The sequence below is a fragment of the Microcaecilia unicolor genome, chromosome 1, assembly GCF_901765095.1.
Source record: "Microcaecilia unicolor chromosome 1, aMicUni1.1, whole genome shotgun sequence".
Classification (NCBI taxonomy): domain Eukaryota; kingdom Metazoa; phylum Chordata; class Amphibia; order Gymnophiona; family Siphonopidae; genus Microcaecilia; species Microcaecilia unicolor.
The window spans coordinates 7364938-7391790 of record NC_044031.1 but is presented as its reverse complement, the minus strand read 5'-3'; the positions used below and the strand labels follow the sequence as shown (position 1 = coordinate 7391790).

At 44.0% G+C, this 26853-nt stretch overlaps 2 protein-coding genes across 2 annotated transcripts in view; both read right to left on the bottom strand.

The window, feature by feature from the left end:
* LOC115460651 (oocyte zinc finger protein XlCOF6-like) overlaps nt 1–26853 on the bottom strand; it is a 493082-nt gene that overhangs the window by 100357 nt on the left and 365872 nt on the right. The window lies entirely within an intron of this gene.
* On the bottom strand, nt 1777–17309 carry LOC115459983 (zinc finger protein 184-like). The gene is made up of 4 exons (XM_030189849.1): nt 17168–17309; nt 15645–15755; nt 2368–3235; nt 1777–1822 (listed from the first exon to the last, which is right to left on the bottom strand). Exons 1-4 carry the CDS (start codon nt 17292–17294, stop codon nt 1777–1779), a joined length of 1152 nt encoding a protein of 383 aa, XP_030045709.1. The 5' UTR covers nt 17295–17309.

Sequence of the window (26853 nt, the reverse complement as noted above, 5' to 3'; positions counted from 1 at the left end):
CATCTGGGGAACGGCGGTCAGCGCAGGTGAAACCGGGGTTGTCCGGCCGCCAAGCAGAATCTGGTCCGAGTACCGGGCTCAGCAGCACTCTACTTGGTACAAGAACTCACAAGTCTGACACCTTAAGATGCTGGGGAAGTAAAATTTCAGGTACCTATTGATTTTCCATTAAAGCCAGAAAGAAAAGCTATATATACAGCACAGTATTAATATTCTCCAGTAAGCAGGAGTTATTAAGGAAGAGGTGTCCCTTTTAATTCTCTTGTATTTCTCATAATCAAGGTTGATGGTATAAATTTTAGAAAGATAAATGGGGCGCTCCATTTCTAATGATAACACTAGATATATTGTCACAATTGAGACCGGAACATTCTGTGTTTACTTTCATAGATATTTCACTTTTTTTGTAATTAAAATTTCTGAGCAAACTGAAGCGACTACAGCATTCTCTCATAATTCCAGACAGTCTGTTTTTACACATCTCCTTCAACCTCTGAAACATAGTTTTCAACTGGATGTCATCGGTTAGTGGAAGCAACCCAAGGGGGACAGGACAGTGAGAAGACCCGCGTCCTCCACTATGACGATGACATTATGATTGCAGGATCCACAGAGAAGGAGGTGATTGTAACTGGAGACTTTATAGCATTTGCAGAAAACACATTTAAGGTAATCCCTAAAAAGGGAAACCTCAGTGCATATAAAAGATTTCTTTCCAATCTGCATTATTTGGTACATGTTCAGCAATGATGTAAAAGGCGTCTTTCTGCTGTGGTTTATTTGGTGGATTTTCAGATATATTGAGCGACTGAAATATTTATTACACTCAGTGCATGTAAAAGATTTCTTTAAACTGTGGATCACTTGTTGCCTCTTCAGCTGTGACGGCTCAGGGAAACATTTACCACACTCTTTACATGGAAAAGGTTTCTTGACATTGTGGATGCTTGGTGGCTTTTCAACTGTGCACGTTTTTGGTGCAATTTAAGACTCGATAAAAAAGTGAAACTTTTATTACACTCAGTACATGTAAAAGGTTTCTTTCCACTGTGGATCATTTGATGTTTTTTCAAGTATGATGAAGAAGAGAAACTTTTATTACACTTGGTGCATGTAAAGGGGTTCTTTCCACTGTGGATCACTTGATGAGTTTTCAAGCATGATAAACGATTGAAACTTTTATTACACTCAGTGCATGTAAAAGGTTTCTTTTCACTGTGGACCATCTGATGTTTTTTCAAGTATGATGAACATATGAAACTTTTATTACACTCTGAGCATGTAAAAGGTTTCTTTCCACTGTGGATCATTTGATGAGTTTTCAAGCATGATAAACGATTGAAAGATTTATTGCACTCAGTGCACGGAAAAGGTTTCTTTCCACTGTGAATGTTTTGGTGTAATTTCAGAGTTGATGGCCAGGTGAAACTTTTATTACACTCAGTGCACGTAAAAGGATTCTTTCCACTGTGGAGCATTTGATGAGTTTTCAAGATTGATGAACGAGAGAAACTTTTATTACACTTGGTGCATGGAAAAGGTTTCTTTCCAATGTGGATCATTTGATGAGTTTTCAAATTTGATGAACGATTGAAACTTTTATTACACTCAGTGCATGGAAAAGGTTTCTTTCCACTGTGAATGTTTTGGTGTATTTTCAGAGTTGATGACCTGGTGAAACTTTTATTACACTCAGAGCATGTAAAAGGATTGTTCCCAATGTGGAGCATTTGATGAGTTTTCAAGTTTGATGAACGAGTAAAACTCTTAGGACATTCAGTGCATGTAAAATGTTTCTTTCCGCTGTGAATGTTTTGGTGTACTTTCAGAGTTGATGACCAGGTAAAACTTTCAGGGCACGTAAAAGGTTTCTTTCCACTGTGGATCAGTTGATGTTTTTTCAAGTATAATGAACAAATGAAACTTTTATTACACTCAGTGCATGTAAAAGGTTTCTTTCCAATGTGGATCATTTGATGAATTTTCAAGTTATATAAGCGAGTAAAACCTTTATTACACTCAGTGCATGGAAAAGGTTTCTTTCCACTGTGGATCAGTTGATGTTTTTTTAGATGTCCTAACCAAATGAAACTTTTACCGCATTGAACACATGTAAAAGGTTTCTTTCCACTGTGGCTCATTTGATGAATTTTCAGGTATGGTGAAGTAGAAAAACTTTTATTACACTCAGTGCATGTAAAAGGTTTCTTTCCACTGTGAATGTTTTGGTGTATTTTCAAGTCTGATGACCTGGTGAAACTTTTATTACACTCAGGGCACGTAAAAGGTTTCTTTCCACTGTGGATCAGTTGATGTTTTTTCAAGTCTGATGACCTGGTGAAACTTTTATTACACTCTGAGCATGTAAAAGGTTTCTTTCCACTGTGGATCATTTGATGAGTTTTCAGGTATGATGAAGAAGAGAAACTTTTATTACACTCAGCGCATGTAAAAGGATTCTTTCCACCGTGGATCATTTGATGAATTTTTAAGTTTGATGAACGAGTAAAACTTTTATTACACTCGGGACATGTAAAAAGTTTCTTTTCACTGTGGATCAGTTGATGTTTTTTCAAGTATGATGAACAAGTGAAACTTTTATTACACTCAGTGCATACAAAAGGTTTCTTTTCACTGTGGATCTTCAGCTGTGACAGCTCACTGAAACTTTTACCACTCTCACTACATGGAAAAGGTTTCTGTCCACTGTGGATTACTTCGTTCCTTTTCAGAACTGAGGATAAACTAAAACTTTGGTCTAATTTCAAGTTTATCTTCTGTCTGAAACTTTTTTCACAGTGCGAACATGAGAAGGATTTCTCCCTACTGTTGGTTCTTTTATCCAGTAAGAAATTATCATTCATATTGAAGATTGCTCCACAGATGTCACACTGAAAGGATTCGTTCTCTGTCCTCTCTTCTTGGGGGAGTTTAGAAGGCTCTGGATCACTGTTACTATCTTGGAAGGGACTCTTTGTTCTCAAGTGTCTCTGGTGCTCAGGGATGTTTATGAGTTCTCCATCACTTCTCTTACTCTCAGTAATTCCACAAGGTGTTTCTCCGGCAGGGACTCTCTGCTCCTTCTCCAACTCCTGCTGATTCCTTGCGTGTCTCCTCTCCATCCCTTGGGAAATGTTCTCACAGACATTTTTTGACTGTCCTGGTATTTGTTCCGTTTCGACTGGAGTTTCTTCGTGATTTTGCTCTTGCTTGAGCTTCTGTACAGCCTCATCAACTGTGGATATGAAAAGAAGATATTAGTCATGTATTACTTATATGGACAACTATTATTGATCAAGAAACAGAATTTTCTGGGCTCACAGGCAGGAAAGTGCATCAGAGGATCCAAAATTGGTAAGAATGTGCAAAAGTTCACCAGGCACCATTCTGCCTGAACTTCGTTTCCGAGCATTTTGTTTTTCAACAGGATGGAGCTCCGAACATCAAGAATGCAAAACAATTGAGCTTTTAATGAATGAAACCCCAGAATTCATTAAGCCAACAGCTCAGTGGCGTTCAAGACAACATGAATGTGTCACGGTTGAAGGCCATACTAAGTGTGTTCCTATAAGGGGCAGTTCTTATGTATAACTTGACTCCTCCAATGAGGGGCGCCAAGTTATACATAAGAACTTCCCCTCATAGGACATTTCAAAGCAATGAGTAGGTCCATTGGCAGATGTGTCAAGAGAGAAAAAAAACACCTCAATGGCCCTGTCTACATTCATTTAAGGAAGATCAAGCTGCTGTTTTGAGGCATTTAGAAAAGTGCCTGCATGAACCTTAGGAATGGTACAGGTCTTTATCTGCCGTCATTTACTATGTTTAAGACAAAGGAATAAAAGCTGGATTTTGGAAGATAAAAAAAACACTATTTCTGGTTCTCCAGACATCAGAGAACTCATTCCGTAGTACCTGGTATTATTCTAGTAAAAACAATGAGTGGAAGTACGGCTGGATTCACCAACTTCCTTTGTAAATCTACAATTACTTCATGCTTATGTCACCTCTAGAATGGATTACTGTAATTCATTTCTGTATTGTGGCCTCACAAACCATCAATTCAAGAGAATGCTGTTCCTTTATTAATGAACTAGGAAAAAAGGCTCATTTCTGACACAAATGAAATGGGCATTAGCAAGGTTTTCCTCGGAGTGTGTGTGAGAGTGAGTGTGTGATAGAGAGAGAGTGAATGTGTGTGACAGAGAGAGAGTGAATGTGTGAGTGTGTGTGACAGAGAGAGTGAGACTGTGTGCGACAGTGTGTGTGTGTGAGAATGAGTGTGTGTGCCAGGGGCCCCCTCCCGCCCTCCCAGTTTCAGGGTCCGCCCGCCTCCCCTCCAAGTTCCAGGGTCCGCCCTCCCTTCCACCCACCCAGTTCCATGGTCACTGCCCCCCCTCCCTCCTAGTTTCAGGGTCACCCCCACTCCCAGTTTCAGGGTCCGCCTGGCCCCCCTCCAAGTTCTAGGGTCTGCCCTCCCTCCCACCCACCCACTCAGTTCCAGGGTCGTTGCCCCCTCTCCCCCTCCCTCACAGTTTCAAGGTCACCCCCCTCCCTCCCAGTTCCAGGGTCCAGGCCCCCCTCCAAGTTCCAGGGTCCGCCCTCCCTCCCTCACACCCACCTAGTTCCAGGGTCGTTGCCCCCCTCTCTCCCTCCCTCCCAGTTCCAGGGTACTTGCCCCCCTCTTCCCCCCCTCCAGCCACCCTGCGATGTTTAAGTGAAAAATTAGGGAGCTGTGCAGTGTAACAAAATGCACCTGCAACGTTGTGAAGCTGACTCCGTGGCTTCATTGAAGTGAAGGGTTGGTAAGGTTCGTCAGAATCGTGAGTCTGTAACCATCTCTCTCAGCTCCGCCCTCACGCCTCTGATAGGTCCTCCGCCTTCGACGTCAAAACGTGATGACGTCGCGGACGTCAAAACGTGATGACGTCGAGGACGGCGGACCTATCAGAGGCGCGAGGGCGGGGCCGAGAGAGATGGTTACAGATTCACGAATCTGACGAACTTTACAAACCCTTCACTTCAGTGAAGCCACGGAGTCAGCTTCAGAACGTTGGAGGTGCTTTTTATTATAGTAGAGATAAACATCTTTGACCATATTACAGCTTCCTATTCATATAACAAGATTTTAGTCTCTCTTCAGAACACTGGCTTTACATTTTTAGGGTAAAGTGACCCATCGCATGTTTTCTGGTCAGCTGGCTCAAATAGTTACAGCTCAGGCCACTGCCTTCTCCTCTGTTGACTTTGAGCTTTGGAAACACTTCACTGAAGCTTAGACTGAAGCCTTCAGGTGGCAGCTTGCGACGTTTTTCTATGAACATGCAGAGGTGAAAAAATGTCATATTTTCTAGGTTTTATGATCAGGTATGAGTTTTTATAAACATCTACATGTGTGGTAATACTGAAGATGTTTTTATTCTGATTTTTGAGTATTACTGTACAGTTTATCTAATATTATTAAGGTTGATTGGGAATCTGCTTCAATGAATTCTATCTACTTAAGTGGAATATAAATATCTACTATAATAAAACTCACCCTCAACGTTCTGAAGACAACGTTCTGAAGTCACTCAGTCACTCCCTGAAGGGTTCATGGATTCATGGTGGTGAAGCCACAACACTGACCATGTCTCTCTGCCCCGCCCTCGCATGACGGACCAATCAGAAAAAACACCCTCAACATTCTGAAACACAAAGGACCATCACAACACCGTTCCCAGGCAACACTAGGCAACGTAAGACGGACCAATCAGAGGAAACTACGTGACAATAAGGGAGGAGCATTCCCCAGCAGAATGGCTCATTATCTGTGCAGCACGGAGAGCACAGAACCACCGCTGGAACGAGAGAAGAATATTCCTGCTGTGGGTATGTGCAAAAATAGACCGGCACAGCACATCCCACAACCCCCAAGCAAAAAACAAAACAAAAAAGACACACATCAACAACCTGCACACACACCGCACCCTCACAAACTCACACACACACACACAAAATAACTCTGTGACACATACACACACACACAAAAAAAAGCCACATGCTAGTGCCCGTTTCATTGGTTTCGGAAACGGGCCTTTTTTACTAGTTTAAAATAAATCATGAATTATGTCTCCCAAAGGTACAAGATCAAAGCACGGACACTCAGAGGAGGACACGGGTTTGGTAATCTGTTACTATTCTGTATTCTTTACAATGTTTAATTCTCACTTGTGCTCTGTAATATCTCCTCTTACTCTCTACAGTATTATTACTCGACTGTACTGTGTAATAAATCCTCAAGCTTGGCTTTGCTCCATAATACCTCCTTTTATTCAGTAGAATATTATTCATCAGTGGTCTATAATGTATTTATTATTTAAATATTAGGATTTATTTACCACATTTTTGAAGGAATTCACTCAAGGCTGTGTACAATAAGAATAGATCAAACATGAGCAATAGGCAATTACAGCAGTAACACTATTCAAATAACAATACAAAGTATGGCATAGTATACTACTTATCAAAAACACTAGATATCACTCTTCTACTCAATCTATAGTTGGATGTGGGACTTTGATCAAATATAAATTTTATATATATATATATATATATATATATATATGAAGGACTTCTGGTGGAGCCGGGCGGCAAAATGGCAGCGCTGCCGTGAGCTCCGTCGCGCCACAAATGAAGCCCCGAATTCGACGGACCAGACCCGCTCCAACGACCCACCACATGCTGGCAGAAGGCTAGGGCATAAGTAACGCATGAGAGGCAGAGCCCGGAGATCGAAGGCGGCAGCGAGGAACTTAAAAAACAAAAAAGAACGGCGCGCCCCATAGCGCAAAATGGCGGCTTAAGGCGGGAAACTGAAGCGGCGGCGGCAACGGGCAGTCCGGAGAGCCGCTTAGCAGGTAATCATCCAGGAGAGGTGAAGCAGAGTGAGGAGGAATCGAGCCCGGGGGTGCACGATAGGGGAGAAGAAGAACAAATTAAAAGATCGCCACAATCCACTTAGAGCTGGCAAGGAGGAGACTCCAGGAGTAGCAGCAAACAGCTACCATGCAGTTACTGCACTAAGACACAGTAAGGCCGCGATTTCCTGAGCTAAAAGGCTGTTAAAGTGGATGGCACCTCAAAGAGAGCGGTTTTCCTGAGTGTCAGCACAGTGGAGAGTGGCGCAGGTAACAAGCGCCCAGAGAACAGTGGAAGACCCCTTCTGGTACTTAAGGTCTGCTGAAGCTTTGGCCTCCTGGTACAAAAACAGATTTCAGGGAAGCCATACATATAATACGAACTGTACCAAGAATTTATGTGGGCTGAGGCTTTCCAGATATATTGATTAGTATTTACAAGTGCACCCGCAGCCTGGGCGAGAAGTGGCGGAGGACGTCCCCAGTTTTTGCATGGAGCAATATCTGAAGCCTGTGCCCTCTGGAACCACGCGCAGGGGAACGAAGTTTGATAAGGAAAAAACATCTCCACCTAAATCCAGTCACAAAATGGCGGATCAGAAACAAACAGGTGTAGGAGAATTTACAGAGAAGCAACTCGCCCAGATTACTGCGGCGGTGAGCGCAGCCCTCAACCCAAGATTTGATCTACTGGCGGGGCAGATGAAAAACATGGAGTCTTCAATGGCAGACACAGAGAAGACAGTGGATGAGGCTGAAAACCGGATCTCAGCAGTAGAGGATTCAGGATCACAGCATTTACAGGAAATAGCGCGTCTACAGGAGCAGCTTAAGTTGCAGCAGGACAAATTAGAAGATATGGAAAACCGGGCACGCAGGTGCAACCTGAGACTTGTCGGACTGCCAGAGAAAATTCCGGAGAAGTCACTGGGGCCTCTTCTAGAAAAGTGGCTGAAAAAAGAACTGGCTTTATCTGATAGTTACGGAGAACTGTGTATAGAGAGAGCACACAGGCTTGGACGCTGGCAGCAGGGTATGCAGCGCCCCAGAATTGTCATCATTAAAGTGCACAATTATTTGCACAAAGAAGAGATCATCCGAGGCTTCAGAATAAAGCGAGATTCCCTTACTTATGAGGGGTCCGCGCTAAAAATTTTTCAAGACTACTCGGCAGGAGTTCAAGAACAAAGGAGGCGATTTCATCCAATATGTGCAGCGTTAGCCAATAAAAATAAGAGATTTATGTTAATTTATCCAGCCACTTTGAAGATACAGCATGGGAACCAGTGGCATTCTTTTCAGAAGGTCCAAGATGCGCAACAGTTCGTGGATGCAGAATTGAAAGAACCAGATCCCTGAGAATAATTGTGGTCCAGAGGAACAAGTGCCATAGCAGTGAACCTCCTTGAGAGGAGGTTTAAGGACTGGTAAATGCAAATGTAGTAGCAATGTCTAGGATTTAATGTTACTGTTCAGGTTAAAAGTTGCACTGTTTGAGACATTTTGGGTTAAAATGTTAGATTGATTCAATGCTGCATAAGATGTAAGTGCGATCCAGAAGTCAAAATCTATCGTGCACAATAGACTGAACGCAAGAGGGGAGAGGAATAGGAGTATACAAAGGGGGGAATGGTCACGTTAGGGGCGTCAAGTAGGTGATAGAAGTCAATAAGAGTCAGGGTCACGGTGGGAAGGGTGGGGGGAGGGGGGGAGGGCACGACGAGACAGCAGAAGGGAAACAGGGCACAGGGACACCATAGAGGGCAACCTGAGGAGAAGAGAGGACTTTTTCAAGTAAGAAACGTACTAGACGGGAGAGACACAAGCAGGAACTTACTTAATCCACATTTAGCGAAGGCCGATGCTGGAGTGGAAGTGATAATATATTTACTGCGGCGGCTGGGGAAGGGCTGGGACCCAGCAGCCAAGCGATATGAAATAACCAGGAGTAGATGTCATATCATTATCTGTACCACATTGTAAATTAATTACATGGAATGTGGGGGGTATCACATCCCCATGTAAGAGAAAAAATTTTTTAAAACATTTAAATGCTGATGTTGTATGTATGCAGGAAACACAGCTATCAGATTTGGAACATGAAAAACTCCAACAAAGCTGGGTCGGGCAGGTGCTCTATGCTTCAGCGGAAGGGAGGAAGGGTGGGGTAGCGATATGTTTCCATAAACGTTTAGCCTATTCAGTTAAAAAAGAAGTACAAGACCCCGCAGGACGGTATCCTTTGGTTAAACTATGGCTACAAGGGAGGGAAATATACATATTAAACATATATGCCCCTACGCCACCGGAGAGGTCATTCTTCCCTAACTTACTGAAACAAATGACACCATATCAAGGTAAAGACCTGATTGTAGTGGGAGATATGAACTGCTTGATGGACCCCGGGTTAGACTGCACAGGGGCAAGAGGACAGGCTCACGCAGCACACAAGATAGGGAAAATGTTGAAGGAATTTGGGCACTCTCTCTCTGTGATAGATGTTTGGAGGAATTTACACCCCGAGACCAGGGAGTACTCGCACAGATCGAGGGCCCACGGAACATGGGGAAGGATAGACTATATATTTATATCAGAGGGGCTGTTTCCTCATGTCGTCAACTCCAAAATGGAGGAGATATTAATTTCTGACCATAGTCCCGTCTGGATCGAACTAGATAACCCCTGTAGTTCTGTGACGTCCAGACGTTGGAGATTCCCGAGTTATTTAGCAAATGACAAATCATTTCAGAAATTTTTAAAAGCACGATGGGAGGAGTACGCACATTTCAATAAAGCCCACCAATCTAACCCCCAATTATTTTGGTGCACAGGAAAGGCCGTTTTGCGGGGAGATTTGATTGCATACGTCGCGGCCAGACGGAAGAGGTCTGCGCGTAGTTTAGTTAGTTTAAACAAGCAACTGGCGAGGGCAAGACGTCGACATCTGGCGCAGCCAACAGAAGTTAATAAAGACAGATACTTGGCCATACAAGCCTCCATCAATTCAATGTTACACGAGAATTTACTTAGAGATCAGACCTTTCAAAAATATAAGTTTAATAGATTTGGCAACAGGGCAGGGGGTCTCCTAGCAAGGATGGTTAAGAGGAGGGGTGGTAATCAGGCGATCCCAGTAATTCGGGATAGCAAGGGGAATATAACTAATAAGTTAGATGAAATACTGAGAACCCTACAAGAGCATTTTATGCACCTATATAAGAAAGACCAATCAGGGGGGAGACTGGAAATAGCAGAGTTCTTGCGGAAGGCCGGTATGCCACAGTTTGGAGAGGAAGAGATAGCTTTGCTAGACTCACCGATACAGCCAAAGGAGTTGCAAGCCGCGATTAAGGGGTTAAAGTCCTATTCAGCACCTGGGGTAGACGGATATTCGGGAGAGTTCTATAAAATCATGCAACACTCCCTGATAGGGCCTCTATTTGCATACCATCAAGCGGTTATTTTGGATGGGAAGTTCCCACTGCATGAGAACACTGCGTGTATATCCCTATTGTTAAAACCTGGGAAAGCAGCAGAAGAGCCGGAGTCATACAGACCTATATCATTAATCAATGTAGACATTAAGTTATTGGCAAAGATTCTGGCTGAGCGTTTTAAAGCGCATCTCCCCAACATCGTTGGGCCAGCACAGGTAGGGTTTATACCAGGGAGACAGTCAGTGTTGCATGTAAGGAGAGCTCTATTGTCAATGGCCCAGTGTAGATATCAGAAAATCCCTGGGCTAGTAGTCAGCTTAGATGCTGCTAAGGCATTCGATAGGGTTAGCTGGGACTTCCTGTTTGAATTACTGGAGTGGATGAAATTGCCCTCTGGGATTATGCGAGCAGTACTGGCCCTTTACACTGATATGAATGCACAGGTAGTGGTTAACGGAGGGACTACGGCAAGATTTTCTGTGGGAAGAGGGACACGTCAGGGTTGTCCCCTCTCTCCATTGCTATTCGATCTGACACTGGAACCGCTGCTTAGGCTACTAAATTTGGAAACTGGGATAAGCGGAGTGCGCTTGGGAGATCAAGAGGTGAAAGTCCTAGCATACGCGGATGACATCCTTATGTTGCTTACTGACCCCCAGCGCTCTTTAAAAACCGCGTTGCAGGTGATTCGGGAATATGGCAATTTGTCAGGGTTCTCCCTGAACTATGATAAATCGGGAGCAATGCCCCTTGACGAAACTGTTAAAGCGAAATGGCAGGGGGAGTTCCCCATCACATGGGTAGGCTCTAAATTGAAGTATCTAGGGGTGATGATTTCTAATAACAATGCTTCGTTGTACAGGGATAATGTTGACCCCCTCATGGATATGACTAAATGTAAATTGACCATGTGGCAAGAGTTACCACTTACAATTTGGGGACGAATTGCACTTTTCAACATGATGATAGCTCCCAAATGGCTCTATATATTTCAGCAACTACCCCTCTTTTTAAAATCCAAAGACGACAAAAATCTCATTAAAATAATACAGGGGTACTTGTGGCAAGGGAAAAAACCTAGATTAACATACGAGCAACTTACAACACCACGGGATGCGGGAGGAATGGGTCTTTTGAATATTAAGTTCCTGACGGTTGCCTGTTCTATGAGACACATAAATGATTGGTACCGGGGGACTTCAGATTTTTCTGTGACATCGGTGGAGATTTCTAGGATCCCCGGGATACATTTCAGTTCATTGCTGCATACTGGGGTTGCTTTGCCTGCGGATGCGTTTAAAAGGCACCCGCTGTTGCGAGCTCTCAGGGAGACCTGGAGGTGGATATGTAGGAGACGCCACTTCTCGGCCCGGGTATCCCCTTGGCTGTCGCTCCGTAATAATCCGGCTTTTCCACCAGGTCAAGGGGGTGGAATATTTAGTAAATGGGAAAAACAGGGAATAGTGTACTTAGCACATATTGTGACAGAAGAAGGGAAAATGTATTCCTATCTTGAGCTTCAACAAAAGTATAAGATTTCGGGGAACAATCACTTTGCATACTATCAATTAAAACACTACTTGGCCTCTTTAGATTGGAAAGATTTAACGGAGGATGTGGTGGAAGTCCTATCAGAGGATTTCACCCTAGGAGCCCAGCTTTCTGTTCCTTTAAAGTTTCATCATCAGCAGCTTAAAGATTCAACGGCAGAGCTGGATTACACGGGGCTGGCACGGAGGTGGTCACGGGATTTAGAATGTGAGATTTCTCCTGAAGTCTGTAAAACGTATTTACAGTCTTTGTACAGACAAAGGTTGTCAATACCGCAGAGAGAGAGGTTATATAAGTGGCTCCTAAGAACCCATATATCCCCGAGTAGAGCATTTAAGGCTGGATTTGCGGAAAATGGGAATTGCCCGAAATGTAAACACGAAATGGCCTCACTGGGGCATATGTTCTGGAGTTGCAAATATGCAGAAAGGTTTTGGCAACGGGTGGGGCAAGAGGCAGATCGGATTTGGCAATGTACCTTTATTAGAGATCCACATATACTATTTAATAACTTTAGATACACAGCAGCTCCTCCCGAGGGGCTAAAGGCGTTTTTACGCATGGGAGTGTACTATGGCATTAATTCAATTTTGCAGTTTTGGAGAGACACGGAAGAGCCTCCCCTACAGGTGTGGCGGGGTCAAATGCTCAAGCAAATGCGAGTTGACTGGTGTGGAGTCCGAGAGATAGATAGTACTCCGGGACAGAGGTTCAGGGCGCAGTGGGAACCAATGTGGGAGACCTTGACACCTAGCGGGAGGAGTTATTTGTTAAACTTTTAGAACTGCTAACGCATTACATTGAACATGTGGTTTTAGGGGAGGAGAGGGCAGAGTATGAGATTAATGTGAACCTCCATTTAATGCAGATAGCGGTGGGTACTTGGCTTCTTAAAGCAGGCTGCCAGATTAACAAAAAAGGGGCCGGGACAGACATATGTGACAAGAAGGCCTTCCCATACTTTAAACGATGGGTGGGCCCATTCGGATACACACACACTGGTTTAGAGAACATAAAGGCCTTAGGCTATGTAGTTTAAGCTTGTTTCTTTCGGTTATAAGGTGGATGACTAGGGAAAAGTGTCAGACTCTGGGTAAAGAAAAGGGAAGGGGATGGGAAGGACGACGGGAAGGGGAGGGGGGATTTGACAAGACTATAACTGGAGTAGGTAGGAGGATTGCACAGGAATACAACACTTGCTCAGAACCTTTGTAATTGCATATGCTGAGTTAAGTGTGGAATGGAGGAGACCTATTAGAGGTCAGGCTCTTTATTTATACCAAACAGTTGATGTCAGTAGAAATGTATGACAGAATAAGTATATGCATATACCAATTTTAAAATTCCTGATCAAGTTGGCAAGGGCGGGGGGTGGGGGGGTGGGAATAGGATGTAAGAAGTAATAGACAATATAAAAGATAGGATCACTATTCAGGTAGCACTCAGCTAGTTGGAAGTTGAATGGATGTAATTTACATTTGTTGAATAGTTTCATGTTATGTAACTAAAGGATGGTTGATCCCCTAATGTTAGAAGAATGGAGTAATTTTTCTAGAGAGGGAAGGGCATCGGAGGGCTAGATGGAAAAGGAAAAGGGGTATACGATGACTACTGTACTAGCCAATTTCTGTTTAGTGTGTTAAGTGTTATGCTATTTGATTTATGTACAACGTATAAATAGCCTCAACAGCCCAGGGATCCTAGCAACTACTACTACTACTACTATTTAGCATTTCTATAGCGCTACAAGGCATACGCAGCGCTGCACAAACATAAAAGAAAGACAGTCCCTGCTCAAAGAGCTTACAATCTAATAGCATTAGGACTCCACTGAAATGGCCGACATCATAGGCTCCTACCGCCTTCCGAAAAAAAATCACAGACATCAAAAAACTCCCAAACAATCCATACTCAGGGAGAAAAAGATTCTGTGAGCAAGGGACCCCACTGTTTCGCAACCTTCATCAGGAGAAATACAAAAAACAAAAAATGTTTTTTCGTTTCTTTTCAATCCATCGTGAACCTTTGGTCTTAAGACCTTCTTGCAAGTATGACTGTCGGCTGATACTGCAATTATGTTGCGTTTTCTATCTTTGATACCTTTCAGTTTAAATTTTTTTTTTTTTTTACATTTGTACCCCGCACTTTCCCACACATGGCAGGCTCAATGCGGCTTACATGGAGCAATGGAGGGTTAAGTGACTTGCCCAGAGTCACAAGGAGCTGCCTGTGCCGGGAATTGAACTCACTTCCTGAGTTCCCCAGGACCAAAGTCCACCACCCTAACCACTAGGCCACTCCTCCACCTAAGAGGGTTTAATAGTGGACACTGCAGTTTTTCAGATCCACAGAATCTTTTTCTCCCTGAGTATGGATTGTTTGGGAGTTTTTTAATGTCTGTGATTTTTTTCGGAAGGCGGTAGGAGCCTATGATGTTGGCCATTTTAGTGGAGTCCTAATGCTAGGTTCCCTGGGCTGTTGAGGCTATATATATATATATATATATATATATATATATATATATATATATATATATATATATATATAAATTTTATGTTTGACCAAAGTCCCACGTCCGAGTGATATCCAGTGTTTTTGATATATATTTCCACTCTTTGCAGTTTGAAATAGTATACTACTTACAATGTCAACACAATACATAATAGAACATTTTAATCGATAGTGAAGGGTATAAGCAAAGATGGAACATATAGATAGGTAAGAGAGTAAATAGCGTTAAAAAGTAAGGTGACTGATTTAAAGAAAGTTGCACATGAGGTCAGAGAGACGGTTAAATATTACCTCAGCTAGGGTAGGAGTGGATAAACATGTCTCGCTGCAGTACATGCAGCCCGTGCCAATCCTTGTGTGTGTGAGCGAGACTAACATGTTACTACTACTTAACATTTCTAAAGCGCTACTAGGGTTACGCAGCGCTGTACAATTTAACAAAGAGAGACAGTCCCTGCTCAAAGAGCTTACAATCTAATAGACAAGTGAACGGTCGGTCCGATAGGGGCAGTCAAATTGGGGCAGTCTGGATTCACTGAACGGTAAGGGTTAGGTGCCGAACGCAGCATTGAAGAGGTGGGCTTTAAGCAAAGACTTGAAGACGGGCAGGGAGGGGGCTTGGCGTAAGGGTTCAGGAAGGTTGTTCCAAGCATAGGGTGAGGCGAGGCAGAATGAGCGGAGCCTGGAGTTGGCGGTGGTGGAGAAGGGTACTGAGAGGAGGGATTTGTCCTGTGAACGGAGGTTTCGGGGGGAACGTAAGGGGAGATGAGGGTAGAGAGGTAGTGAGGGGCAGCAGACTGAGTGCATTTGTAGGTAAGAAGGAGAAGCTTGAATTGAATGCGGTATCTGATCGGAAGCCAGTGAAGTGACCTGAGGAGAGGGGTGATATGTGTATATCGGTTCTGGTGGAATATGAGACGTGCAGCAGAGTTCTGAACAGACTGAAGGGGGGATAGATGGCTAAGTGGGAGGCCGGTGAGGAGTAAGTTGCAGTAGTCAAGGCGAGAGGTAATGAGAGCGTGGACGAGAGTTCGGGTGGTGTGTTCAGAGAGGAAAGGGCTTGCTGCAGTATGTCCAGCCTGTGTCACTCCTTGTGTGTGTGTGAGTGAGACTAACAAGTTAGTTAATTCTTCCATTAAAGGCCTGGTTGTAATACCCTGTAATACCTCCTCTTGCTCTGTACATTCATTTTATTCATTTGTATTCTGTAATACCTGCTCTTACTCTGTATAGTATTATTACTCACCTGTGTCTGCGTGAGTAACTTCTCTCTCTCTTGACTCATGGGGATCCCAGACATATGGCTCTTCCTCTTGTTTAATCCTTGATAATGTATCAGGACTGATCCTTTCATAGCCTGCTTCCAGGAATGAAAAATAATACTAGCTGTATTTCCTTATATTCACAAAACAATAGACAGCAGTAGTTCTCAAGGGAAAAGCATATGATGGATCTGTCATTGCTACCCATCAAAAAGCAGAGGGATCTGGGGGTTATTATACCTCGCTTCAAGTACTCTGGTAATGGAACAGGTCACAAGTTTTTTACTATAAAAATGTCTATCACTTAAGAATCGGGGGGGCTGTGATTGTGTGAAATTAGCCAACTATAAAATCCCTTAATATAAAGAACTGCTTTGGGAGACCCTAGTGTTAAAGGGTGACCGCTTAGCTCTTCAGCTACCTCTCCCCTCAAATTCAAATCAACATTTTTACACTCCCGTCCCTGCTGTCACAGTATAAAATTATACAAGAACTGAAGAGGAGAAACACCTGCTGATGAAAGGAGAGGTTTAGTGAGGGCAAAGGCTCATATCTCACTTCCCCCACGGACACTCCTGATGCCGGGTAAAACACGGATATCAATTCTGTAATTATGCGCCTACGGTTACATGCCCCTGGCACACATAAATAGAAAGATAATTTGCACTTACTCACGGCACCCTAAGCACGCTTCTATAAATGTGCGTATAAATATTATATGTGTAATTTCAAGGGGGCATTACACATGGTCAGAGCATGGGCGGGGCTCCCAGCAATGTGTGTAACTTACAGTTGCAGTCATATTTAGACACCTGCCAGGTCTATGGCTGGTCTAACTGTAACTGTCTATACATTAAGGCATGATGATATAAAGTTACGCTAGTATTTACATAACGACACCTGGGTGGCCTCCAAACAGCTGCTGGTGTGGAGGATAACAACTCACTGGCAAACACAGATGTTTCGTACCCAATACTGTGGAAGACCCGCTCTATGAATGTTGAAAAGAGCAGGAACAAAGACTGATCCTTGTCATGATCTGGTACACTCCGCTTTAGTTAACACATGAAATCAGCAATTAATGATGATTTCTTGTATTACCTCTTATCATGTGTTTATCCTGGAGACAATTCTACAGCTTCACAGTGTCAAAAGCTGAGGAAATAATCAACGAACACAGCACCACACTTTTGACTGGTCTCAGCAGCTACTTTAACACATTCTGTTACATCCAAGTACTGAGTATTTGTGATGCTCTGCACCTTTTTTCAGTCATGATAGAAGAACTAGAGGAAAATCTCTCTCTGATTGGAAGAGGAAGAAACTTGTAGGACACACAGGAAGGTCTTAAGATAAGTGTGAGGATCAGGACTGAGGCACCCTAAGACAATCAGCAGAGCCGAGACACATTCTGACTTCAAAGTGCAAAAGGTACAGAAAATGTGCCAGATTTCTATTAAATCAGACGCTGTTCCTCTTAAGAAAATGCAGACAAAGCAATTCTTACCTAGGGAGATCAGGATCTCATAATTCTCCTTCATCACCTCCCTGTAAAGCTCCTTCTGCCCGTCATCTAAATACTCCCACTCCTCCTGGGAGAAAGAGACAGCGATGTCCTCAAATGTCACCCGCATCTGAAACACAAATCAGAAACACATTCAGGGAAATGTGGGGGTGCTCAGAAAGCATTCGATTTCAGCTACCTTTATTCGTCTAACATTTTGGGAATGATTTTAGAATGTAGATGCCCTGTGCAGGTGTAAGACACCCAATTGCATGTGTAAATCAGCAAACAAGGAAAACCAGCCATTTTAGGAAAGGCAGCTACTTCTACATGGAAGTGGAAGCACAGGGATATTTTAGAGAGACATGTTCTGGGTGTGGCTTGGTTGATCCTTCACAGTACATGAGTATTTTATATTATATAATGGCAATACACGTATACTGTAGAAATTTCCCACATCAGCATTTACACCTACATGTCGCCCTGAGGGATGCTGCTCTTTCTTTGAATGTGTACTTTTGGAAAATTACTTTGTCTAATGTGGGTCCCAAAAAATACACATTTTATTTTCACTGTGCTATACAAATTGATAGATCTGTGTATGTAAAACTGTAGTATTATTTCTTATAATGCTCACTAAACACTCCTGGAGGCACAACTATCTAGTCAGGTTTTCAAGAGAGAACTGTCGATGGAATGAAGGACTCTTGTTTCAAATCGCTCTCATATATATGCATTCTGGAAATCAGGAAAACCCGACCCATCCGGAATCCCAAAGAGAAGATGCCACTCTCAAAGAGAAGCAAGACTCCATGCAGAATCTCAAAGATTAGTAACATTCTATGTAGAACCTCAATAAGAGAACAATTCTATGCAGAATGTACATGAGAAGCAAGATGCCATGCAGAATCTCTAAATTATTAAGATTCTATATAGAACCTCAAAGAAGAAAAAGATTCTAAGTAGAATCTCCAAGGGAAGCAAGATTCTACGTAGAGTAGCAAGATGCCCTGCAGAATCTCAAAGATCAGTAAGATTCAATGTAGAATCTCAAAGAAGAGAAATAATTTATGTAGAATCTCCAAGAGAAGCAAGATTCTATGTAGAGTAGCAAGATGCCCTGCAGAATCTCAAAGATCAGTAAGATTCAATGTAGAATCTCAAAGAAGAGAAATAATTTATGTAGAATCTCCAAGAGAAGCAAGATTCTATGTAGAGTGGCAAGATGCCATGCAGAATCTCAAAGATTATTAAGATTCTATATAGAACCTCAAAGAAGAAAAAGATTCTAAGTAGAATCTCCAAGAGAAGCAAGATTCTACGTAGAGTAGCAAGATGCATGCAGAATCTCAAAGATTATTAAGATTCAATGTAGAATCTCAAAGAAGAGAAATAATTTATGTAGAATCTCCAAGAGAAGCAAGATTCTATGTAGAGTGGCAAGATGCCATGCAGAATCTCAAAGATTAGTAAGATTCAAAGTAGAATCTCGAAGAAAAGAAAGATTATATGTAGAATCTTCGAGAAGCAAGATTCTACAGACAGTAGTAAGTTGCCATGCAGAATCTCAAAGATCAGTACGATTGTACATAGGATCTCCAAGAGAAAGACGAACCCCGAGGCCATGTCAAACCGGACCCCCAAATACTCGAGAAACTGAGAGGGGGTAAGGTGACTTTTGGGCAAATTGATCACCCAGTCCAGAGTCTGAAGAACCGTTATAACTCTGGTCGTGGCGAGTCGGCTCTTGTCTGCCGAATCCGCCCTGATGAGCCAGTCGTCGAGATATGGGTGAACTCTGATATCCTCTTGCCTGAGAAAAGCAGCTACCACCACCATCACCTTGGAAAGGTACGGGGAGCTGTGGCTAGGCCGAAAACTGCAAACCGGAGAAACCACTGATGCGGAGGCCAAATAGAAATGTGCAAGTAAGCTTCCTTGAGATCCAGGGACGTGAGAAACTCTCCTGGCTGTACCGCCGCAATGATGGAGTGCAGAGTTTCCATGCAAAAGTGTCGCACTCTTAGGGCCCTGTTGACTCTTCATAAGTCGAGGATCGGTCTGAAAGACCCGCCTTTTCGAGGGACCACAAGTAAATAGAGTAGCGACCGCAGCCGCGTTCGGCGGGAGGCACCGGAATCACTGCTCCGAGCTGCAGCAAGACTTGCAAGGTCTCCTCTACCACTGCCTGTTTGACGGCAGTGCCGCATCGGGACTCCATAAAAGCGTCTCTCACCGGGGCACCTAATTCCAATCGGAAGCCTTCTCTGATCAGGTCCAGGACCCACTGATCCGAAGAAATCTTGGTCCACTCCTCGAGGAAGAGGGAAAGACGACCCCCCACTGCAGGAATCGACAAGTGGACTGGTGTCCCGTCATTGTGGAGGATGCCCCTGAACTCCTGGCCGTTGGCCGGCCGCTGCGGAACGTCTGTCCGAGCGAAAGGAGTTCCTCTGCTGAAAATGGGCATGTTGAGAAACCCCAGCAGAGCACCCCGGGCGATACCTGCGAACTTTGCGGAAATGTGGCCTGGAAGAGGGGGGAAAAACAGGACTTTTGGAAGAAGGCCTCGGCCTATCCTCAGGTAACCGTTGTCTTCTCCAATTCCTCTCCAAATAACAGAAGGCCCCGAAAGGGCAACCTCACCAGCCTTTGCTTAGAGGCCATGTCAGCTGCCCAATGCCGCAGCTAAAGAAGACGGCGGGCAGAAACCGCCACAGACATCTGCTTAGCCGAAGTTCTGACCAGATCATAAAGGATATCAGCCAAAAGGACAGGACAGTCTCCATACGCAGGCCAACCTCACAGGGGTAACCCGCACCATCCTCGGGCTGATCAACCGCCTGCTGTAACCAGGAAAGACAGGCCCAGGCTGCATAGGAACTGCAAATAGCCGCCCTTAAGGACCGCATCAGCACGGATTCTAGCTTCCGGTCCTGCATATCTTTCAAAGCGACCCCTCCCTCCACCGGGAGAGTGGTCTTTTTGGTCACGGCCGTAACTAACGCATCCACTTTAGGCATCCCAAAAAGGGCCAAGTGATCCTCACTCAGAGGGTAAAGCTCACCCATAGTCCTGGCTACCTTCAAAGGCCCATCAGGGTCAGACCATTGAGATGAAATAAGCTCTTAGATGGAGTCATGCACAGGAAAAGCCAGAGAAGGCTTCTTAGTACTAGCAATCCTAGGATTAACAGAGCAGGTATCGCCCTCAGCTGGATCTTCAACAGAAAGGGCCTGAAAGGCGTCAGAAATGAGAGCTGGCAGTTCATCGCGGTGGAAAACCCGCACCGCTTTAGGATCATCCAAGTCCTGCGGCAAATAGGCACCCTCATCTGGATCATCCGTCCACGAGGGCCTGCCAGACCCCTCAGACTCCCCACAGCCTGACCACGGGGGAGGCGCCACCCTCAGACGGGGAATTTACCCGTCTACGTTTAGCGTCAGTCCAATGCTCGGGGGAAGAAGTAAACTCTGCAGCCAACACAGGGCTATCAAAACCTGGAGGGAATCCAGTCCGCATCGTAGTGTCAGATGCCTCCGGCAGAGTTCTTTTTAACATAAAGGCCTTATGCATCAGCAGCACAAATTCAGGGGAGAAAAACTCACCCTGGCCCTCCGCCCTCGAATTAGGAGAAGCAGGGGAAGGAGCTGCTCTAGCAGCCTTGGAACGAGGCGTCCCCCCGCACTCAGACTCCTCTGCAACAGCGAGGGTCGAGCCACGTGGCGCTTCCAAAATGGTGCCCGCTACCAGCTCCATCGAGCGGGAAGAATCACCGCTCGCCATGCCCGTACTAGCATGAGCATCTAAGGAGCACGTACTGCAAAGCCCCGCTGCTGACCTGTGTTTACCACAGCGGGAGCAGCGCTTAACTGCCTCAGCAGCCATCGCCCGACTGGACGTAAATATAGAAATAAAATGGCGGCCTCACGCCAAAACTTACCCCGCACAGAACGCTGTCCATGGGAACCTCCCTGGAGGAGCTGGGCACCATTTTCATCTCAGAAGACCAAGTCAACGAGCTCCGGTCAAGCTGCACTGAACCAGAATCTCTGGAGAAAACCTCAGAAACAGCAACGCTGTATAAGTGCACCTTTTTTTTTTTTTTACACTGTGAGGAAAGTTGGAGGCAGGCAGCAAACGAGGGACTCGGGGAGATGGGGTAAGGCAGGGACAGGGAACAAAACCAAGTATGCCTTCAAAGTGAGCACCACAAGCCACAACACCACCGCTCTACTGGCAAAGCACAGGAGCAACCCCAGGCAGAGATCTAGGAGCTGATCAAAAACATTATATATATATGTTTTATACATATACTGTAATTGGGTTATATTAATAAATCTTGTTTTGTTTGCCTACGATCTGCTCCGTTTGTTTTCCATCTTGGAGATCGTCTGCCTCTGTGCTTTCTTGGACCCTCATTAAAATTGTTGCACATATCAAAATAAGTTAATATCAATATCATTTAGATGTTATAATATGACATGACTCAATTATGTGCTATTTTAATATATCTACTCTTTGCAATACAATTACTAATTGTGTTGATCTTTTAAAAATAGTTTTTAAACTGCACTCAGTGATATTATCATGTGCCATTATAATATACCTTTTATATTTATTTTCATTTTTAGCTTTATCTCGACACATATTCTTTATTTTTCACTCTTTCCTGCTAAAAAATAAAATCTCCTGAGGATAATATATATCACTTCAATATATTCAAAAACTGAAGTGAATATCATTAAGTTTTACACTCAGGGTGTGAGCTCCGATTAAATAAACAAATCACTAGATTTAACAATGCTTACGTCATCACGTCTGAATGTTTTTTTCCTTAATTTCTTTTTGCATTCTTTTATGTTTTATATAACTATGTGTAGCTACCATATTGCCTCCATAAGCTTTTTTTTATGCTATAATAAACAATATCGATGTTATTTGCACGGACTTTACATATGTAAGCCACATTGAGCCTGCAAAAAGGTGGGAAAATGTGGGATACAAATGTAGCAAATAAATAAATAAAATATATTATGAAAACTTTGAATTATGTTTACGTCGTTATGTCATTACGTCCGCACTTCGCCCTCAATGCAACCTTTGTTTGGCGCTATTTTTTATGCTTAAAAGAATAGTGTTTGGCTGCCTTATCGCTTTCACCGCGTTTTTTGTGCAAACGAGAAGGCTCTCTAAAGAAATCTCAAGCCGAAATCCAGGCCAAAGTATCAGCCTGCCGGTCTGACATTGCTGCCTGGATGTCTCAGCGTCATCTGAAACTAAACATGACCAAGACTGAGCTTCTCATCTTTCCCCCTACACCAACCTCTCCTCCTCCCCCATTTTCTATTTCTGTGGATAACACTCTCATCCTTCCTGTCTCATCAGCTCGTAACCTTGGGGTCATCTTCGACTCCTCCCTCTCCTTCTCTGAACATATTCAGCAGACTGCTAAAACCTGTTGTTTCTTTCTCTACAACATCAGCAAAATTCGCCCTTTCCTTTCTGAGCACACTACCAGAACCCTCATCCACACTCTTATCACCTCTCGCTTAGACTATTGCAACTTGCTTTTCACAGGTCTCCCACTTAGCCATCTCTCTCCTCTTTAATCTGTTCAAAATTCTGCTGCACGACTGTTATGACTGGAGAAATGTGAGCCCTTGTGCCCTGACTGAGCACGGCTAGGATGGAGTGACACCGCACTCGGTCAGGCAGCCAGACAACCCCTAGCTTCACCTGGGGAATGACCGCCGTTCCCTGGGAGTTGAGCCCCCAGGTTCGGGCAGCCACCAGAACTTCTGGAACCAGCGGGGTTGCACGACCACTGACCAGACAGGCAGGCAAACAGACACAGTCCAAAAGCCAGGTAGTCAAAAACAGTCCAAGGTTAAGGCAGGCAGCAAAGCAAGCAAGGTCCGGGAAACAAGCCGAGGTCTGGAACACCGGCGTGAACCTCAAACACAATTGAGGCCGAAGCCACGAAGGACTGAAGGCAGGGCCTTAACTAGTGGAGGAATTAGGCTCAAGCATGTGCAGCTGATACAAGATGGCTGCCCCCATCAGCAGAGGTGCCTACGTCCAAATATGGGCTTCCTTCCTGATCTCGTTACTCCAAGATGGCTGTCCCCTCCTGAGCTAGCCAAGATGGCTGCTGTCCTTGATCCAACCAAGATGACGGCTGCCAGAAACAGGAAACCGAAACAGACCCATCCTGGAGAAACCACATCCAAAATAGCCAGCTATCTCAGCCGGACCGCACCTCGCCGGCAAATCGGCCGCGCAGGCCTGGAACCAGGTGAGGAACGTAACAACGACTAATATTCCGCCAGTGTCATTATGCTCATATTAGCCCTCTTCTCAAGTCACTTCACTGGCTTCCTATCCGTTTCCGCATACAGTTCAAACTCCTCTTATTGACCTATAAGTGCATTCACTCTGCAGCTCCTCAGTACCTCTCCACTCTCCCTACATTCCTCCACTGGGACTCCGTTCACTGGGTAAATCTCTCTTATCTGCACCCTTCTCCTCCACCGCTAACTCCAGACTCCGTTCCTTTTATCTTGCTGCACCATATGCCTGGAATAGACTTCCTGAGCCGCTACGTCAAGCTCCATCTCAGCCGTCTTCAAATCTAAGTTAAAAGCCCACCTCTTTGATGCTGCTTTTAACTCCTAACCCTTATTCACTTGTTCAGAACCCTTATTTTATCATCCTCACTTTAATATTCCCTTATCTCTTGTTTGTCTGTCCTAATTAGATTGTAAGCTCTGTCGAGCAAGGACTGTCTCTTCATGTTCAAGTGTACAGCGCTGCGTACGTCTAGTAGCGCTTTATAAACGATAAGTAGTAGTACTAAATAGCTCACCCTTCGCATTGCGGAGATCGACAAAGAACCTTCCAACTTTTGGGGTAAGCACATATATTTATTTTGGTGACCATACGAATATAATCTTGGTTTTAGTGATCCAGCGTTGCCGGGCGAATGATTACAGCTCACATAGTTTGTTTATGCAGCTTAGCTAGCATTTCGCCTAACTAAACAATCACCAATGCTGTTTCTGTTATAAACATAATCGCTCAGATTTATATTTTGGATACTGTGAAGGAGAGGACCTGGGGGTAGATAAGATGGAAGTGGAAGAGGAAGAAGGGAGGCGGCTCACGAGCAGACATAGGCAGAACAGAGCCTGGCCTCCATTCCATCCCCAGAGAGCGAGAGAAGTAGTAATGCCCCCTAGAAAAGGGTGGAGGGGAAAAGACTACATTACCCAGCATCCCCCGAGAGAGAGCAGAGAAAGGTTCGTGACCCCTGTAAAATGGAGGAGAGGAAGAGACTACATTTCCCAGCAACCTCGGGGCAAAGCCTGGTACAGAGATTACCTTCCCCAGCAGGAACAGGGGGAGAACTCTAACAAGGAAAGGGTGGTGCCCCTGCAGGGTAATCAAGGGAAAGAGGAACAGCTGCAAAGTGGGTGGGACGGGGAGCCCATGGAGTATCAAGAAGCTGGACAGAGAGAAAGAGAGGAGAGCGAGGAAGAGCCTATGGACCTCTCAGCCTGGGCTCACTCCTTAGGTAACAAAATAAGGGACCAGGTAACTTCATGGTATGGTAACTGGGCTAAGAGAGGAAAGAGGAAAGGTCATGTGGGAGGATGGGTCAGTATTTAGAGAGAGTGACCCAGATGGGTGGGGCCTTTTCATTTTCCAGAGCTCAGGCTGTGAATGAACTTTGAGTTTAAAGAGTTCTGGTTGAAGAGGGATGAGAGATTTTCTCGGAGTGGGCTGAGCCCAGCAGGAAGAAGGTGGAGTGTGAACTGTGGCTAAAAAGCCTAAAAGAAGCTGAAGGGGTTTGAGCTTTGTGCTGAAGCCTCAATAACTGTGTTGGTTTTTTTTTTTTTGGAACTGCTTGCAGTGGGTTGCCCCCTCTCAAGGGAGGGGGGGGGGGGGGGAAGAAAGAAGACCCAGGGCTATAAAACTGTCTGAAAGGAACCCAGCTGGGTGCTGGAAGCCTGGGAGTTAAAAGTTGTTTTTTTTCTTGCTGTGTTTGTACCCCTGAGAGGAGCAAAAGGGGGAATTGTGAGGTTTTTTGTTGCTTCAAGTATTGTGTCTTTTTGCACTGCTGGACTGTTGGATCCCAAGCAAAATAAAGAACTTGTTAAGTTTGCTTCGAAGTTGATTTCTTTGAGCCCTGCCCTGTGGACTGCAGTGAACCAGGAGGTTGGGCAGCAAGGGTGAAGGGGAGATCCCGAGGACCCTCAGTCGGAGGGGAGGATCATTTTTCACAATACAAAAGAGTTATTATGTGAGGCACAACTATTGCTGAACAGATCTAGTTTACTACATTATATACACATTTGCTCTTAGTTTCTGTTTCCCTCATTATATAGGCATTGAATTTATACAACGTGCATACTGCAGACCAAAACTTTGGTAAGCACTCCAGCCTTGTTTATAAAATCGCAATTGCATTATCATACTTAACAGATTCATCCATATAAAGAATTTTTGAAAGCTATTACCTATGTTAAATCCATTTCATGCATACTATATTATTAGTAGTTACCCCAACATCATTCTATTGAATATCCATAAATGTGTATGTCGATTTTTGTTAATTTACAAGTACATATATATATTTATATACATGGATTTGCATGTTTTATTTATGACTTTCCTATGTACTATCTTAGTGATGCTAGACTTTCACTGTATTTTATGTTTTATTACCATTGTCATGTTTTACAATATTAATACTATTATTAGCCATGTAGATTATTGTTCATATATAAGTTTTTATATGTTTTGTCGTCAGACCCCCGAGGCCGCCGAAACAAGGCCCGTGTCGGGTCATCTGTCAATAAAGAACTCCTGCTGTCCCAGTCTTGAAGGCCCAGTGTTGCTTTTTTGTCTGTATGTGATTCTTCAAGAGAAGCAAGCCCCCTCCCTACTCATCTTCAAATCTCTGCTTAAAACTCACCTCTTCAATGCTGCTTTCGGCACCTAACCTTCCGTGAAATATAGTATGCCCTATTAGTCGGACTCTACACTTGTCCTTGACTGTACACTTGTCTCTAGATTGTACACCTGTCTTTTAGATTGTAAGCTCCTTGAGCAGGGACTGTCCTTCTATGTTTAAATTGTACAGCGCTGCGTAACCCTGGTAGCGCTTTAGAAATGTTAAATAGTAGTAGTAGTAGAAGCAAGATTCTACGTAGAGTAGCAAGATGCCACGCAGAATCTCAAAGATTATTAAGATTGTATGTAGAACCTCCAAGAGAAGCAAGATTCTACGTACAGTAGCAAGATGCCATGCAGAATCTCAAAGATTAGTAAGATTGTATGTAGAATCTCCAAGAGAAGCAAGATTCTACGTAGACTAGCAAGTTGCCATGCAGAATCTCAAAGATTAGTAAGATTGTATGTAGAATCTCTAAGAGAAGCAAGGTTCTACGTAGAGTAGCAAGATGCCATGCAGAATCTCAGATTATTAAGATTCAATGTAGAATCTCAAAGAAGAGAAAAATTCTATGTAGAATCTCAAAGAAGAGAAAGATTCTACGTAGAATCTTTGAGAAGCAAAATTCTACGAAGAGTAGCAAGATGCTATGCAGAATCTCAAAGATCAGTAAGATTGTATGTAGAATCTCCAAGGGACTTAAGATTCTACGTAGAGTAGCAAGATGCCA